This window comes from Pempheris klunzingeri, chromosome 7, assembly GCF_042242105.1.
Source record: "Pempheris klunzingeri isolate RE-2024b chromosome 7, fPemKlu1.hap1, whole genome shotgun sequence".
In the NCBI taxonomy this organism is placed as follows: domain Eukaryota; kingdom Metazoa; phylum Chordata; class Actinopteri; order Acropomatiformes; family Pempheridae; genus Pempheris; species Pempheris klunzingeri.
The window spans coordinates 11,236,944-11,254,483 of record NC_092018.1 but is presented as its reverse complement, the minus strand read 5'-3'; the positions used below and the strand labels follow the sequence as shown (position 1 = coordinate 11,254,483).

General features: G+C 39.3%; 1 protein-coding gene across 2 annotated transcripts in view; it reads left to right on the top strand.

The window, feature by feature from the left end:
- The window catches only part of arl15a (ADP-ribosylation factor-like 15a), a 99,440-nt gene that overhangs the window by 40,897 nt on the left and 41,003 nt on the right, over positions 1–17,540 (top strand). For both annotated transcript variants that reach the window (XM_070833631.1, XM_070833630.1), the window contains exons 3-4: positions 1,125–1,184; positions 11,285–11,493. In XM_070833631.1, the coding sequence (XP_070689732.1) occupies positions 1,125–1,184; positions 11,285–11,493 (269 nt within the window). The remainder of the gene's footprint in view (positions 1–1,124; positions 1,185–11,284; positions 11,494–17,540) is intronic.

Below are 17,540 nucleotides of genomic sequence, written 5' to 3'. Positions count from 1 at the left end.
CTTTCTTCTAGTCAAGTGGGAGGCTGGTGATAAGTATGTCCAGAAGAGGAGGCTTTAGGGTTAGTACATCATTCTCTTGGTAGTCAGTGCTCTGCTTTCCATATACACAACGCAATCCCCAAAGGACACAGACATTCCCATTTCCTCCCCTGGCTTTGTCAGCAGTGGCTTTGAGCTGTTGCAGAAGTCCCATTTTAGATGTAGCCATTGTGCACTTTCACCAGTAGAAGCTAAATATAAAGTAATTCCCAAATGTGCTGCCTGTAACTGTTGTGGCAGGGGTTGGTTCAAGGGAGTGAGCACCTGTCTGCGTTGGCCACTGAGTAGGCCTTAATAGATAAATTATAAATATAAATTATTTTGATGTACTGCTCTGAAATAAGATTTAGCTGTCAGCACCGTCTGTGTCTGCCAACATCTACAGAAGGAAGTTGATGAAGAACGATGAGGGGGAATTCTCTTGTGTTCTCCCCCCAATTCTTAATTCATGATTTTGCACTGTTGTAATGTGCTTAAAAGTCACATTTAGCAGTTAATTCAGATGTTTAGAAAATCATAATTTGTTGCCTCCTCCAAATCTCCTCCCCTTTGTGAATGTTTCCAGGAAAAGAATACCCACCAGGACAATTTAGCATGATTTCAGCAACATTAAATATTTTCCTCCAGTGGGTTCCTTTACTATTTCCCATCATATGTAACCACAGAAACAAGCCACATAATACATAGTAGCGCTTTACACACAGTTCTGTCCTCCACTAACTCCAACTTAGAACAAAACACTTTTCTGTTTAGCTTCCCTTGTTTTTCTGTTTAGCTAACCCGGACCACACAAAGTGTTATTTTCTTTTGTTTTTACAATACTAATATGCTGTTGGTCTTCTTTGTGTTAACCAGCTGGTGGTTTGGAAAAGGTACACCAAATATCCTGGGGAAACTAAATGATGAAGTGGATTTTTTTCAATCAGATTTTTAGCCATTTTCTCACTTTTAAAAGGAAATCCAGCCAACATTCCTAAAAGTTGACTCTTTTCACTCCTAACATGTGCTGTCCACACACATACACACACAGGCGCACAGTTTCGTAACGTTGTTACAGTAATGGATTTTTATTTTTCTCCTCTCAGGTTTCAGCATCAAAGCAGTGCCATTTCCAAATGCCATCTTGAATGTAAAAGAACTTGGAGGTAAGAAACGCATGCCCAATCTTAGCCTGTTAAGTTTTCAGAATTTGATTTGACAATCTCCTCATTTGTCATGTCAAACTCACAGTGTGAATCTGTGTGGGGTGAAACCGAGTGGCCCAGCAAAGACATTTTTTTGTGGGCCAGTGCAGATGTTAACAGGTTCATTGGCTGCATCCTTGCAGTGAACTTCAGTGAAAATCTGACAGAGGTTTTGGACTGAAGACCTGCATTAAAGAACACACCACCTTTTTAAATATACAATTGAATATGTACTTAAGAGTATAACTGTTTACACAATTAACTGTGTACACCATGGATGCAAAAGCATGTTTGTTTTTACCTCCAGTAGCATCACACCTTTCAGTCACAGACTGACATTTGTGTACAGACGTCAGACCTGTTAGTGTTTCTTTGAAGTGGCTGTACAATCTGCACCCTGTTATTCCTGGAAATGTACAGAACTCAAGGAGGCAGTTTAATAAGCACAGATGAAGTGGAGATATGTTATCAGGCAATGGGAAGCTTCCAGTCCTTAAAGGGATAAATCACTGCTATCGCTTCTCTTACAAGCAACTTGGTGACACAAGTTAAAATCATTTATTTAGTTTTCTGAGCATTTTAGACACATGACAGGTGCAGTGCATGTTTGACAGGCTAGCCCAACCTAGCCTCCTGAAAAGATGAAAAATGTACACGCACAGACACTAGCACACACACAAAGAGGCACCAGAGGACCACCAACGAGGGTGCTACCAAATTTGGACAGAGAGGATTAGAGGGTTTTCAAAAGAGGTTTTTCTGGATTGGTTCAGAGCCAGTCTGGTGGGACATTATTGTGGTTGGAAAAACACTGGTCCCACGGATGACACGTTTGATTTAGACAAGTTAGTAAAGGCTGCCACCACAGCAAAGGATGATGAAATCTGTTCTCTCTTTCGCTTTGCTCCCCTGCTTGGACCCTTACTCCCTTGCTCCTTTTCTTGTAAATACACAGAGCACAAGAATTTGAGCGATTTATGGTGCCATCCGTTATGGATGGGTTGGAGAGGGTAAAAACAAGCACGTGATGTTTTGACGCTCCTACTGACTACCTTTTGGAGCGCAGCATCGAGTTTAGGTTTTGTGTCTGAGGTGAAATGTAACCCTTTTGTTTGGTGAATGGAGGCATACTCCTCTAACTCCAAATGTATATGACGTAAATGTGGAGTCAGGAGAGTTTTTGCTCTTGCATAATGTTCCACTGGACCGTTTTCATAATGAGCCTTTCTGATCGTTTTCTTATTAAACCAGCCCCTTTCCGCACAATTTGTATCTTACTCAACACTTCCCCTTTCTGTCACTATTCTTTTATTCTCCCCTTTCCCGTGGCTTTAAAACAAGCAAACATGCCTGGTTTGGTTTTATGTTATTTTGCACTGCATCAATGATGCAGAAAAATGATACAAGATGTGACGCAAAGACATCAGTATTCCTGACCCCAAAAAACTTGTTTTACACAATACCTTTGTGGCTTGTTTTCTTCACTGAGCCTTGACTAAGGCAAGGAAAGAAGTGCTTGCTGACAAGCGTGAAGAAGTGAAGTACTTCCCATGTATTTCCTTCCTCTCCCACCGGAAAGCCCATTGAATGTCATTGAGGTATTCTCCCTGTACAGTAAGAAATAAACGTCTTGCATATGTAGGTAGCCTTAAGTGCCAGAGATCGTAAAAGACCATTTAAGGTACAAACGCTAATAAATTAACTATTTGTCAGTATGGGCTTTTTGGTAGAGCAAGCAGAGCAGTTAAAACACATGAAATACTTCCTCATAAAATCCCAAGCCTTCACGCTTTTTATATGCAGTTATTCTATCCTTGCTGTTTGCTTGGCAGAGTAATCCTGATTATTTCTCAACCCATTTCATCTGGGGGACAAAAGTGGTTGAAGTTGAACAGGAAGAGGGTACATGGGGAAACAAGCAAATGAAAAGGTCAACACTTTGGCATGCAGAGAAATCTTGCATACAGCAAAGAGAAGAGAGTGACCCTTACATGGTACTTTGAATTTGCTTAGTGGCCAAGTCTCCTCCCTGCCAATAAAACATTTCAGGCTGTGAACCCATGTAAGCATAGCTGACTCACAACTGTAACTTGTATTGTTGCTAAGCCTGGTAATGCATTTTTAACTCTCCCCGCCTTGAGCGCACTGGGCCAGATTGTCATAAGCGCAAGCTGTCCTCTTAAACCAGAGGCACAAAGCAGCTTATGTGCTGGCAACCCTGATGTATGGTGCCTGTAATGATTCAGACGAGCCTATATGTTTGTCCCACTCATGCATTTGTCATTAAGGTCGCTGCTTCCTTGTTTTCATTTGTCCTCTTTCTCATCTTCACGCCTGGGTTTTGTTTTCTGTCTCTCCCTTTTGCCTCCCATCCCTTCCTCTCTTTACCACTGCTTCCGGATTGTGCTTTTATTTGTTGCCTCTTTTTTGTCTCTCCTTTTGCTCCTCTTTCAATCTTCACTCTTGCCTTGCTTATTGATTTATACACATTGTCTGGCCTTGATAAAGCAGACTGCCTAACAGTCACTATCAGGCAGGGCTTGTCTGTTCTGTCATTCAGTTTGTTTACATGTTTATAAATGACCTAGTTAATGTCAGCAGTACCCTGATTTCATATAATAGTGTAAGCGAGAAACCCAGTTTGCTTAATTGAAGTGAAGGATCAAGAAAATGATTAATACAGCTAGATTTTTCCTGGAGAAGCTTGATTTCCTGGTCATATATAAATAACAGGTTTTCTTAGTGGGTCTGTACATGAGTGCATTTCCATGACAAAAACTTAGAACAAGGAAAGTATCGATGTGACAGCATAGTGGCAGGATGAAAGATTATTAAAAAATCATTAAATCCAAAGCCCATCTGAACCTTAAACTGAAAGAAGTCTAAATATATTGGTTTCCACAGCTGAACGGCAGACTATTTGGAAAAATCAGGCATGTGCATGCTTAAAACAAGCTGTGTGGTCTCTCACTACAGAGCCCGTCCTCTCTTAGAGCCGTCAGTTCAAATGCTCCGCAAAAAAGAAAAAAGAAACACATTAATCAAGCCACAGTGTCACATATCACTAATGTATTTAAGAAGAGAAATATAAGTAGACAGTGTTGAAGAGGGTGGAAAATCACCTTGTGCTCCATCATAGCCTAAATATGACACCAGCACAGTGAGACAATATCACCTGTATGGCATCTTGTCTGTCTTAGAAGTAATCTGAAAGTTTAATCAGGAACCAAATGGATACCCAGAGAGAAATGAAGAGATGAACACGCTATTCACTTAAATCAGCAGGCAGTAAACCTGGATATCAACACTGTAAACTGAAATTGCTTTGTATGCCTCTGAATAAAGTTTAATAATAATAAGCCTTTATTCAGATGGTTGACATTAAAAATTTTGCATCTAGCGATCTTGAATCTGGCAGGCATTTTGCTACCCAGCTGGTGCCAGGTATGGGGATTAGGTGGGAAGGGCACCTCCAGGGACACAAGGAGGAATCTATTAACTGTGTGTGTGTGTGTGTGTGTGTGTGTGTGTGTGTGTGTATATGTCTGGACAGTGACATGACGTCAGGTCTAGACGGGCCATTTCACAGTGTGCATTCATGCCACACAATGACAGCTGATGAAGAGGTGGCCCTAATAATCACCACTCGTTGCTGTTGGGGCTTTAGATTTTAAGGTAGAGTGACGGATATTTGCGCATGCAGTGTTCTTGTTTAAATAGTATTTGTTACTTTACAATACTTTTTTATATTCCAGTGTACTGGAAATCAGACAAATTACAATTAAAGATGTTTGCTTCAGTGTGCTAGTTTAAAGGTTTATGTGCTTTTATTTGTAGATGTGTGTGTATGTGTATGAGGCTACATGTGATGCATGCAGTGTATGTAAATGTGATAGGTCCATCTTATCGTCCATTATTAGTCCGTCATGTATACATACCGAGAACAGGAGGGAAGATGAGCAGGATGCAAGAATATTGCAGGACATTTACCAGCAGAAGGAAGTATGTGAGCGTATCTCAGAACAAAACCACTACATTGTAGTCATCGCAGACCCAATATGGTTCCTATTACTATCAAATAAGACCGCAGTGAGTGATACTTTGCCCAGCAGGGAAGCTTTTCTTTTGCATAGGATAAGACCCGACCAAAAGTAAACTAATTTTGTAAATTGTCATTTGGGTTTAAAGCAGATGCTGGCAGTCACAGACTGTTCTGATTTTGGAGTTCTGAGGACGGACATGTAACTGATCTCTATTTTAGGCCTTCATTCAAGGATATTACCCTGTTTGATGTTAGGTTTTTTGTTGATACTGGGCAAATGGTGCATCACAGACACTATAAGGGGCATCCCATTAATATCTTGAAAGTGCATTAACCAAACCAGTTCTTGAAGGTGAAATATATAAAACATTCAAGTAAGTTTATTTTAACAATATAACTGCAACGTGTCTATGACAATGAGGACATGTGCACCTGATATTATTACACTGGCACTGCAGCCTACATGGTTTAGTGATAAAATAGAAAGGGTGTGGTGATTAGTCATTGCCTTTTCAACTTGTCGGATTGTTTCTTTAACTATAAAGGAAGGACTGTCCGTCTTTTCTTCTCCGTTCTCAACAAACATTCATCCAATCTACTACAGACTTGGTGGGTGTGTAGCTGTGAACCCAAAGGAAGTGCAGTGTTTAGTTTGAAGTTGTTTGGACGGAAAATGTTGAGGATGTCGTCAAAAGAAAACATTTAGTGGATCTTGATCTCTCCAATATGGCGACCACAACACCGCCTCTCCAAGATGGCGACCTCTCTACCTCAGAAATGTGTGCATCTTTCGAGAACTGTTCATTCAATCGACTTGACACTATTTGCTAATGACCCAAGGGAGTGCAGTGTGAGTGGGAAGCTGATTGGGTGAACGGTTTCGCGAATGCTGCAGGCAGCTCTTCCATTGGCCAAGCAATCCATCCGCTGCAACAGACACGCCCCCCTGGCAACACTGAAGCAGCAATACCGGGAATTAAGCAAACGTACATGCTTTCCAAAAAGGCAGGTGATACGAACGGGCATACGCTTTGAATGGGCACTGTACTAGTCACTATAAACAGCTGTGTCAGTCACAAGCTCACCCAGTGGAAAAGAGGGGTTCAGATCGAATGTACAGTAATGCAACTTATTTATTCCACAAAGGTGCCACATTTCTGTAAACCACATTTGTCAATTATGTGCACAAAGGAGATGAGCTGATTTATATTTAAGGCTAGGCCTCACACAGGAACTGTTTACTTAAAAATGGACACTGCTGAGACTGCAGGTTGATGGGTGTATCAACAGCTGAAGTGTTTTCCACCTCAGCTCCAGCCCAGCTCATTCCTCAATGAAGTAAGCAAACTTTATTACCAGAGGCCTCCCTCACTAGTCCCAGCGCTCCCTCCCATCACCATTGTAGCTGTTTTGTTCAGAGAAAGAACGCTGTCTGTTTTTCGTTAGGGAGACTTCAAAGAGGGTTGCTTTCAGTGTTTCAACTTTCAAGAGTGAAAAAAGACCTGATTAGCAACATGTTTGCTTTTTGTTCAGGATAAAAGTTGGCAAAAAGCGTGAACGATGGGAGGCAGAAATATAGAGAAAGTGTTCAAGCTGACTGTGAATCTGAAAACATACCTGCATCGATGCCCAACAACAAATACAACAAGCCTCAACAGTAGCCTAATTTAAACCAAATGGAAATATAGGGTAGTAGGTTTCAACTATGTTGACTCATCTTTGAAATATAGACCATCGCAAGCTGTTTGAAATCGCAGAGGAATTCAGAAATACCAGCCAGTACACACAACTGAAAGAGAATATGAATTCAATCAGCAGACTATCTGCTTTTAATTTCTGCTGTGTAATTGCTTACTTATGTTTTACTGGCATTTGCCTTAAAGTTTGGTTTATTAACTCATAGTCACACTTGGTTACAAAAAAATGTGATGACTGAAACATTATTGCCACTTGTGTTTGTGTAACCAGTAGATGCAATCTCGTTCTTTTCCCATCCCACTTTTCCTGTACTATAAGCATCATGACTTTCACATAATCAAAAAAGTGTGTCATTGTCTGTATTTTCATACTTGGTTGAGCTTCACTTCTTGTCCCTGAAACTCAACCCCCCAATCCCTCAACAAAATTAAACTTACTAGACCTCATCAAATCCAACTGAAATGTCTATACATTTGCACATAAACAGCCTACCTGCCCCACTTCTGAGTCAGCTTCTGTTCCAGAGATGGAACATGATGCTATGGTTTTATGATCATGTTTTTATTGTATGTTTTTATTTTATTCATGGTTATTAAGGTACAATATGTACTACTCTGCTTGTCTCTAAATTTGAGCACTTCATCGTTTTAGCAAAGACATAATTCTTGATTAATTCATTGTTTTTAATTGTTTCCAATTTCAGAAGGCCCAAAATGACATCTTCCGACATTATTTTTTTGTTTTTTAAACAATAGTCCAAGACCCAAAAATGATCAATTTTGCTGCCATGTAAGACAAAGATAAACAGCAAATCATCATGTCACAAGTTAAAAGCTGGACCCAAGTATTGTTTGTCATTTCTGACAATAGCACTGTTAAGTGTTTCCCATAAGAGTGGCCCACTGGCCTGTAGCAGTTGACTGTGCATATGCAATGAATCAATTCAATTCAATTCAATTCAATTTATTTTGTATAGCCCAATATCACAACAGAGTTGTCTCACAGTGCTTTACAAAGTTCACTGAACTGAAATCATCGCATGTCTACGAAGCGTAGCACATACCTTTATGTACATACAATAGAGTCATTAAGATTCATGTCTCTCAGACCTCAAACCATGCATAAATGTTAAACATATATATTGTATGCTCTATATTGAATAAGTAATTACACTCCTTGTTTCAGCCTGTCTTCATTTGCTACTGAGGGCTAAAAAAGTCTTGGTTGGTTGAGTGAATGAATGAAGGAGGGCTGGGTGAGGTGTTTTCCTCAGATCAGATTTCTATTCATTTGATCCTAAAGAGGGTTACTGTCTGACATTACTCACTTGTTTTTTCCACAGTGTTATATTGTCAGAGATGTTGAAATCAGGGTCTTGTTCAATATCTTTTCTTATGCAGAGGGCAAAAAAACACGTTTACAGCTTTAAAAAGAAAAAAACCCACTGAAACACTGTAGAGAATCTTTCACGTCAAGATATTTCTGGGACAACTGTAGTGAAGTTTAATAGGATAACCAATCAACAACCAACACTAGTGGTAAACAAGTTTTTGTTTTTTTATCTCTTAAAACTAGAAAAAACATTTTGTATCAGTGTTTAACAGCTCAAACAGGAATTGAATCCATCTTGAAAAAGCAAAAGATACCAGTTTCTTTTGCCAAGGGTAGCCTCAGTAGACACTTATGTAATGATATGTTTTATGATATTTCTTCCTGACTGGAAATTGTTGCTCTCTTGCCATTACTAACACGATAACTTGCGTAGTTGCTCTCCGCAGCCACACATCAAACCAACATCTAAATGTATCAATTCCAGACAAGTGAGAAGGATGTTGAGAGCTTATGTTGGGAAATGCAAGTTTTAAAGAAGTAGACACCAGACGTTTAGGGAACATGCATACAATAAAAATATTTAATTGTAAATCTTGAAAGTGTGCAGTTGTGGGTGCAGTCCAGAAGATTGTTTAATAAGTTGATAACAAAGAGTTGTATGATAATTCGGATCCTCTGATCATTTCCCAAACTTTTCCATGGTTCAGACAGATAATAGAGCTGCCAGAGCCATGGATTATTTCATTCACACAGTCAAAACCCATACTAGTCATCTGTTTTACTGACATGCTGTTTTTACCTTTCATAATCTGCTGTTAACTTTTGGCTGATTACATCAGAGTAAACTTTAGGTATAAAACTTGTTTTTGTATAATTACAAGCCACATATAGAGGATATAAACAAAACTGTTAAAGGGCAGAAAAGCAGAAGGGAAGGGAGAAAAACAAGCAGCAGAATGAGGTCTTACTCATGGTGCACTTATTTCATTAATGATATGTAGTAGGGCTGCCAGCATCTCCCAAGAATCATGACGTTATGTTTGGAAATCCTCCTGTCAGACCAATAGGTGGCAGAAGTCGCCAACGAGATCCAATGAGACGTGACGGACATTCCACCATTTCCAGGCAAAGATGAGAGAAACTTCCTAGTCAATCTCTCAAGTGCCACTTTGTCTGATAGCTTTCCACTCCAGTGAGAGGTGTGAGTAGAAAGAGCGGGGGAGGAAAGAAAGAAGGGAGGGAGAGCATGAGGGAGGGGAGGTAAATGTCACCGAGAGCACTTCGTGATGTTTAAACATTTGCCAGCCTCACAGTTCGTCACTTCTTGGCACTTACCTTACTATGAGCAACAATAACAAAACAACAGTTCACAAGATTGCAAAGGAAGTAACCTCACCAGATGGAGGAGGATAATTTTAACCAGAGAAAGTACAACCTTGTAAAAGCAAATGCATGTACTTGCGTATGCAATGTGATAGGACCCTTTGTAGTTGTGTGTATGCGGTGATGACAAGTTTGGTAGGCGTGCTGAACAAACATTAGAACCATTTAATGGAAAACATGTTGTGAAAGGGACAGCATTCAGCTGAGTGAATAAAATGTAATTGAAGTATAAGAGCAGAAGACATTGTATCTTAAGTTACAATAGCTAATTCTGTGGTTTGTTGTTTTTCCCAAGATATTTTTTCAAGTCTGTCTTTTGAGTTGGTCAGTTTGTGTTAGTCATTTACAAGGATTCTACTAGTATAGTCACTAGAGAGGAGCAAGATGTCCCAGTGCTTAAGGAGCATGAGTAACACTGCATGAGTGGAGGATATGACTAGCATGTCATGGTTTGTGGTGTTCAGTGAGTTTGTCAGCATCAATGAAGAGAGGGCAGAAGCAGAATCTGTCATCTGGCAGTCATTCCCAACCTAAAGAAGTAAATGTTTTAATCATTTATTTATTTTCATTCAGTCAGTTTATGTACTGGATAGTAATATGATGAGAATTTGCCATAATGCTAAGTAGAATCTTTTCTCACTGCTCAATAAAAGGAAGAAAGGTTGGAGATGTGCTTGTAAATGTATGATCTTTTCCAGATATAGAGCACTGTAGGTGTCCCGTTTGCAGGCAGGACATCCACCCTTAGTTTCTGTTGAAGCTCCACTACACACCATATTTAAACTATATATGTGTATATATATAGTTTTATATATATAGGTACATAGGTACACGACTGAATCATTTTGTGAGCGTGTAGGTCTCTTCCTCAAAATTCCTTACACTAACAAATAAAGTTGCTTTGAACTAAACCATTGTGAGCAGACATTTTTGCTTCAAATTAGCACACAAAAAAGGAACCATATGTCGTTCACTGAACTGTGAATATCGGTGTGGCCTTGAAAATAAGCCCAGAGTCCATGCAAATATTCCAGTCAATATTTGTGCTGACTTGAAGGGCTTTGGAGATCACTTCTGTATCTTGATGAACTTCATACAGCGAAGCCCAAAGGTTGAAGTGTAACTCATACTGTGAGGGTTTCACTTTTAAAATAGTTTGTGTTATGATTATTTTTCTTACAAATGATTGAACACCTTAGAAAACATTTACAGCAGTAATTTGAAATTAAAACAAAAAAAAATATTGAAATATTAACAGAAATATCTATCTATACTGAAAATCTACGTTTTTTTTTTTTAATGCAGCATTTTGATTTTGCATCTGACTTCTAATATTCCAGGAACAATTTCTGTTTCAGTGCTTTCTAATGTACAACAATTTTGTTTTAAACTCACATGGCTGCAAACGATATTAATAAATTATTTCATAGAAAAAAAATGTTTTTGTATTGGAGCACATCTATTTACAAACTGACGAGATTATTTTTTGATGAATCACAGCCTTTGAGCTGTTGGCTTTTCTGTCGGTTTTTCACATGAAAACAGTAGTGGTAGACAATGACTACTCCTAGACGTTGACACATTCATGCATTACATCTGTCTGCAGGAGCTGACAACATCAAGAAATACTGGAGTCGTTACTACCAGGGGTCACAAGGTGTAGTCTTCGTATTGGACAGTGCCTCGTCAGATGAAGACCTTGAGGCAGCACGCAACGAGCTCCACTCGGCCCTGCAGCACCCGCAGCTCTGCACACTGCCTTTCCTCATCCTGGCCAACCACCAGGACAAGCCTGCTGCAAGGACGCCAAACCAGGTAACCTAACCCGTTTACAGTGCTATTGTAAATTTATTTCCTCCCATGCATCTCCAACGTCCATTAACTTCTGTACATCTGTACAACAAAGCAATGCTGCTTCCACAGCTTCATGTAAGATTACATGTCTGTCTCAATCAAAAAAAAGCTGTTTTCCTTGTATTCATTGTTCCCCCTCATACACATGCTCACCAGTAAATTGTAAGTATACACATACACATGGCTTGTCAAAGTGGGTCTTTTCACAGCTTACCTCTAACTGCAGTGTGCATCATAATGACCTTTGTAAAGTTGGCACTACATTCAGACTCCTAAATTCACTGCTTTCTAGTGGTTGTGGTGTCTGGATGACTTTGTGATGTCACCTGCCACCATGATCTGTATCCGTCCGTCTTTTAAAAGCATCAATTTGTTTGTCATGTTTTTGCCGTAGTACTCTGGTTCTTATTTAGTTCCGGTGAAACAGCTATGTGAGCTTGCAAAATCTCACAGCATAGTCTGCTGTTGAAATGCCCGAGTCCTTAACGTTTTGTCATGATCTTTTGTAATTGCATATTTCAGAGCCACCATATTATCAATAACCCATTATACCAGCAATCTTAACACAAATACTTAGCATAAATATCTGGGACTGGCCATCATCGGTGTGGGGATTCTGAATTTTTTTCAAATGTAACAGGATTATGATCTCAGCTCACTTTTTGAGATACATTCATCTATTTCACAGGGATAGAGAACATGCAGGGCATCTGCTTCCAAGATGCTTGCTTTTATCCTTGCCGGTAAATGGTCCATGAAACAGCTTTTGGGCTCTGGAACAGAGATTCCCTCAATTTCTTTTTTTTCCCTTTATCTCTTTCTCTTCATTATAAGTTATAGATTCTACTGTTATTTGCTGTTTGTCAGGTCAATGTTTGGCATTTACTCTTCAAAACTGAAAATATGATTTATGAATATTTCTCCAAGTCAGTTCATGTCATTTGACTATTACCCTGTGTGACTAGATTGTTTTAGAAAACATTGGTATCTTAATTTAGAAGACTCTTTAATCTCATCCTCATTCTTACAGAGTTGTCTTTATGGCTGCAGACTTCATATTGTTCTCTTCTCATCCTCTCTGTATACGGACTGAGTAGGAGGCAATGTACGTCTGACTGAGCAGCACTCTTTTTTTGTTCTAGTCGTTGTTTTCCTTTTGTCTCGAAGAACAGTTTGCCACTCCACCAACAGACAGGCTGTAATAGTTAGAACATAGTAGAAATGTCATGTAGTAGTCATGGAGTAGTAGGTCATGTCACCACCTCCCCTCAGGACAAAATTAATCACTGCTGGTGGTGGCGGAGATGCAATACAGCACAACCAGGATAGTCAGTCTCTCTCTCTCTCTCTCTCCAGTTGGAGTAGGATGTTATGGATACCATTCCCTGTGCAGTGCCCACTCATGCTTTAAAAACCTGGAACCTCACTTTCCTGCACACTCACAAAATCAGACACACAGAAACGTACACACACACACACACACACACACACATCCATAGTCTGCAGAGGCCTATTAAATGTTTCTGCAGGATATCAAAGATGGATGCCTGGAGAGATGACCATCTGCATTTCCACCCTAGACCACCGGTGTTGCTGTTCGTCAGTGATGTGACATCTGCAGTGGGAAATGATAGAGAGAGAAGTTCTGTACCAGATTCTGCTGTCATCCAAAGCGAAAGTATTTTAGAAAGACTCATGGCTCCACCTGAGTCAGTTTAACTAATTGGCATGGACTGGTTGCACTACAGCACAAGCCAGAAACCCACTAATCTTATTGATATTTTAAATGGTAACTGCTTGCTTTAAGCCCAACAACACTGGTCCCTTTGTTGGCCTTCATAACTTAGCCAATTAATCCAATCTGTGTGCTGCCCACACTTGTCCACTGGTCTTTGCGTGACATGTCCTCATCATCAGTCTCTGGAAGTATTGACTTTTCTGAACTGTTTGCAAACACTGATGACATGTGACACTGGCTTATGGAGATGGAGGGATGAGATATGTCGCCTAAAGGCCTTTTATCACCGTGTTGGCAGGGCCATTTCAGTTCATGAATGACTTGCATAAAGCCAGCTGACCGGGGTGGCTGAGGAAGCTGATGCTATTGGTACAGTTGTGTTCACACTGTTTCTACTTCTGTCAGCTAAACATAATCGGGTATATAGACAGTTATGCGTTGTACAGGTTAGTATTTGTCTACACTGTTGCCCTCTTTCTGCACTTACAGTGGGGCAAAAAAAAGTATTTAGTCAGCCACCAATTGTGCAAGTTCTCCCACTTAAAAAGATGAGAGAGGCCTGTAATTTTCATCATAGGTACACTTCAACTATGAGAGACAAAATGAGAAAAAAAAAAAAAATCCAGAAAATCACATTGTCTGATTTTTAAAGAATTTATTTGCAAATTATGGTGGAAAATCAGCATTTGGTCAATAACAAAAGTTCATCTCAATACTTTGTTATATACCCTTTGTTGGCAATGACAGAGGTCAAACGTTTTTTTTAAGTCTTCACAAGGTTTTCACACACTGTTGCTGGTATTTTGGCCCATTCCTCCATGCAGATCTCCTCTAGAGCAGTGATGTTTTGGGGCTGTCGCTGGGCAACACGGACTTTCAACTCCCTCCAAAGATTTTCTATGGGGTTGTCCTTTGACAGCTCTTTGGTCTTGGCCATAGTGGAGTTTGGAGTGTGACTGTTTGAGGTTGTGGACAGGTGTGTTTTATACTGATAACGAGTTCAAACAGGTGCCATTAATACAGGTAACGAGTGGAGGACAGAGGAGCCTCTTAAAGAAGAAGTTACAGGTCTGTGAGAGCCAGAAATCTTACTTGTTTGTAGGTGACCAAATACTTATTTTACTGAGGAATTTACCAATTAATTCATTAAAAATCCTACAATGTGATTTCCTGGATTCTTTCCCCCCATTCTGTCTCTCATAGTTGAAGTGTACCTATGATGAAAATTACAGGCCTCTCTCATCTTTTTAAGTGGGAGAACTTGCACAATTGGTGGCTGACTAAATACTTTTTTGCCCCACTGTACATGAAACACACAGAAATTCATTTATGCAGCTTGCGGTGATTTCTTATTTTCAGTCACCAATATCAGTTTCTTTCTCTCTGTTTATATATGACAAGCAGGCGATTTATGAAGTCTTAACATGAAATTTAAAATCTTCTGACAATGGTGACAGACATTTTTGATTAAATAATTTAATCCCATGGCCTAATAATACACTTTTGTAGAGTCTCTAGGGTGTAGCAGTCATAGTACTGAACTCAGCTGTGGGTACAAAAGTTACTCTTATTTGGCATGGTTTTCTATGTGTGTGTGAAGTAACATGTTTGTGTGTTTGAAATTACATCGTCATTATGAGTGTTACCATGCCTTTGTGTGCATATTATCGTCTGACTCACGGCTATGTCACTGAAGGAGCTCAGTGTTCAGTGACTCATAACCAATCTTTGCTAAGATGAAACAAGATTTTAGACCGACTATGAAAGAAATTCACTCGTCTCTTACATTTTGTTTACTTGCCTGTTTGCTGTATGTCAAGCTCATGAACGAAGTAGTAACCCATGCTTGTTCTCATTAATGTCACTCTAGCTTCAGGTGATATTGTGTGTCACACAGTTAAAAATAAAACAGGGAAAAAAAAGGTAGGAAAATAGTAAGCCAGCTCAACCACTGGAGAGTGCAAGAGGGCAGACCCTCTATATGTTAACCAAACATTTGCTCAACATCCGCAGGGTTCTCTTCCTGGAGTTTATTTTCATTTCTCCCCAGGTTCTCATGCTATTGCTTTTAGTTCACTTTAGAAGAGCTTTCACCTCCGTTATGGGAATTTGCATCCTGCAAATATATGTTAAGAATAAGACAAGCTATGTGTCTTGTGATAAAACATTATTTAGCATGCTGACGCAAATGAAAAACAGGTATAAACCCTCAGAGATTAAACAACTTACTTATTATTAGGTAAGGGAAGGTGGTGCTGAAAGGCTCTGTTTAGCTCAAAGTGGCTTTTTGCATTCCCATGGGGTACTGTGATGATGGCATATCTAAATATCTGTGCCCCTGGTTGCAGATAAGACATTTTAAAGATTTAACATTTTTCCCCTTGCAGGGAGAAGATTATGTAAATATTCTTATCTTTTTGTTTCTACACTACCCACTACTGTCCTGCCACCAAAATGGCAACACTAGCTTTATCTAATTAATTGTTTGTGCCATATGTTTTCTAAGCATATGACAGTCTTCATCTGCTGTTAACAGCCATCACATATCATCACATAAATGATTACTAAAATATTTGTTTCCTAATTGTAGATTAAGATTTAATTGTATTTGTAATTATTAACAAAACTGAGAGGGTCTTGCTCGGTGTGCTGACTGCTGTGGTATATAGTTCCTTAGGCTGCTAACTTGTGTATGGTTTGTCTCCAGGAAGTTGGGAATATTTATGTGTTCACATTACTTATTGATACAGGTTGTCAAAATGCCCTACTGTAGAGCTGAGATGCTTAATATTAAATGAAAATTATACTAAAAGTACCAAGGTACACGTCACAAACATTTGGGAAACCACTCTTAGCACTAGCAAAGTGCAGTGTGTCTCCTCAGTTGAGCATAAAAGCGCAATTAAAGATATGGCAGTTCCTATTTCTAAGATTTTATCATCCTTAGCAGCAGGATTTTTGGAGGCGTCGCAGCAAGGCCTCACAGTGAACCCTAAAAAATGTCAGTTATGTACACTGTGTCCAGCTGCACCTCTGAAAACACTTATCAAATTCAATTTCACTCATTTATTTAGACTGTAAGAATGCGTAAGTGTGCTTACACTGTGAATTACCTCTCTGATTGACTTTGTTGCATAGCTGCTTTATCTGATTGTCCTGAAGAGTTAGCGTATGTTACTGTATATGATATATGAGATACTTTATGCTTAAGTTTTTGTGTTCTCATTTTACACATATACGCCACACAGTTGCTACATTAAAACGGGATGTTTTTCTATTCCCAGAAACCTGTTTGTAAGTCCAAGGAAAGTAGGTTAACATCGTTAATGTCATCTATTGCACTGAACAGTTATTTTCAGCACGTCCTAGCTCCCACATCAAGACCAGAAAAAGTGTGTACATCAGTCATACAGCTTCGTCTGTTTCCACTGGACACAAATAATTTCACATGTGCATGCATCCTTTAAAGGTCTTGCATACATGGTGTATGCTCAGTATGTTATGTCTGTTTCATTATTTATTAGAATTTCAAATAGCTTTTTCCTAAGTAAACAAGTCCTAGTAAGGGTCAGTGCACATTGCTTTGAGATGTTTTGGGCCAGTAGAGCGACTTCACTGAAGCTTTACACTGTTCAATAGGTCATCACTAGGTTGGGAGGGTAACTGTTCAAATACTGAACATTTTAGAGAAGCTGATTTTTTTTCTTTTTCGCCTTGTGAACTGGAAACAATCCTCTCTATTCTTGGCCTTTATATTATGCAGATATGAAAGCCAAGTCATCTGAAAGTAAATTGTTTAAATAACCAACTACGACATTGGAGAGATGCAGGTAATGAAAAAAAATTTTATATCCTGAGTGACGGTTGTAATAATGTTTAGAATAACTGTAATCTGTAACACTTTGAAAATAATCCTTTCAACAAAAGTCCTAACCTTTGATCCACCATAACAATTTGCTCCGGAAAACTCAGTCTGGTCACATCCTTAGTAATCCCTTTGAAATGTTTAAATGATTTAAGCATGTCTAAATGTTTATTAGACAGGTCACTCTAAATTAAAACAAGAAGTCGTGCGTAAGGTTTTGTATATACCATATGTGATGCATGGATATAATGCGGCAGTTCTTGCCATAGTACTTTTCAGACAGGACTTTGCTTTCATGGGGGACCCTGTGACGTTGGGAACTGTCTTCAACCTCTTTGTTTTCCAGGTGCATATGTGGACATGATGGGATTTATTCAGGTGTCCTTACACTAAATTTGATGTGCC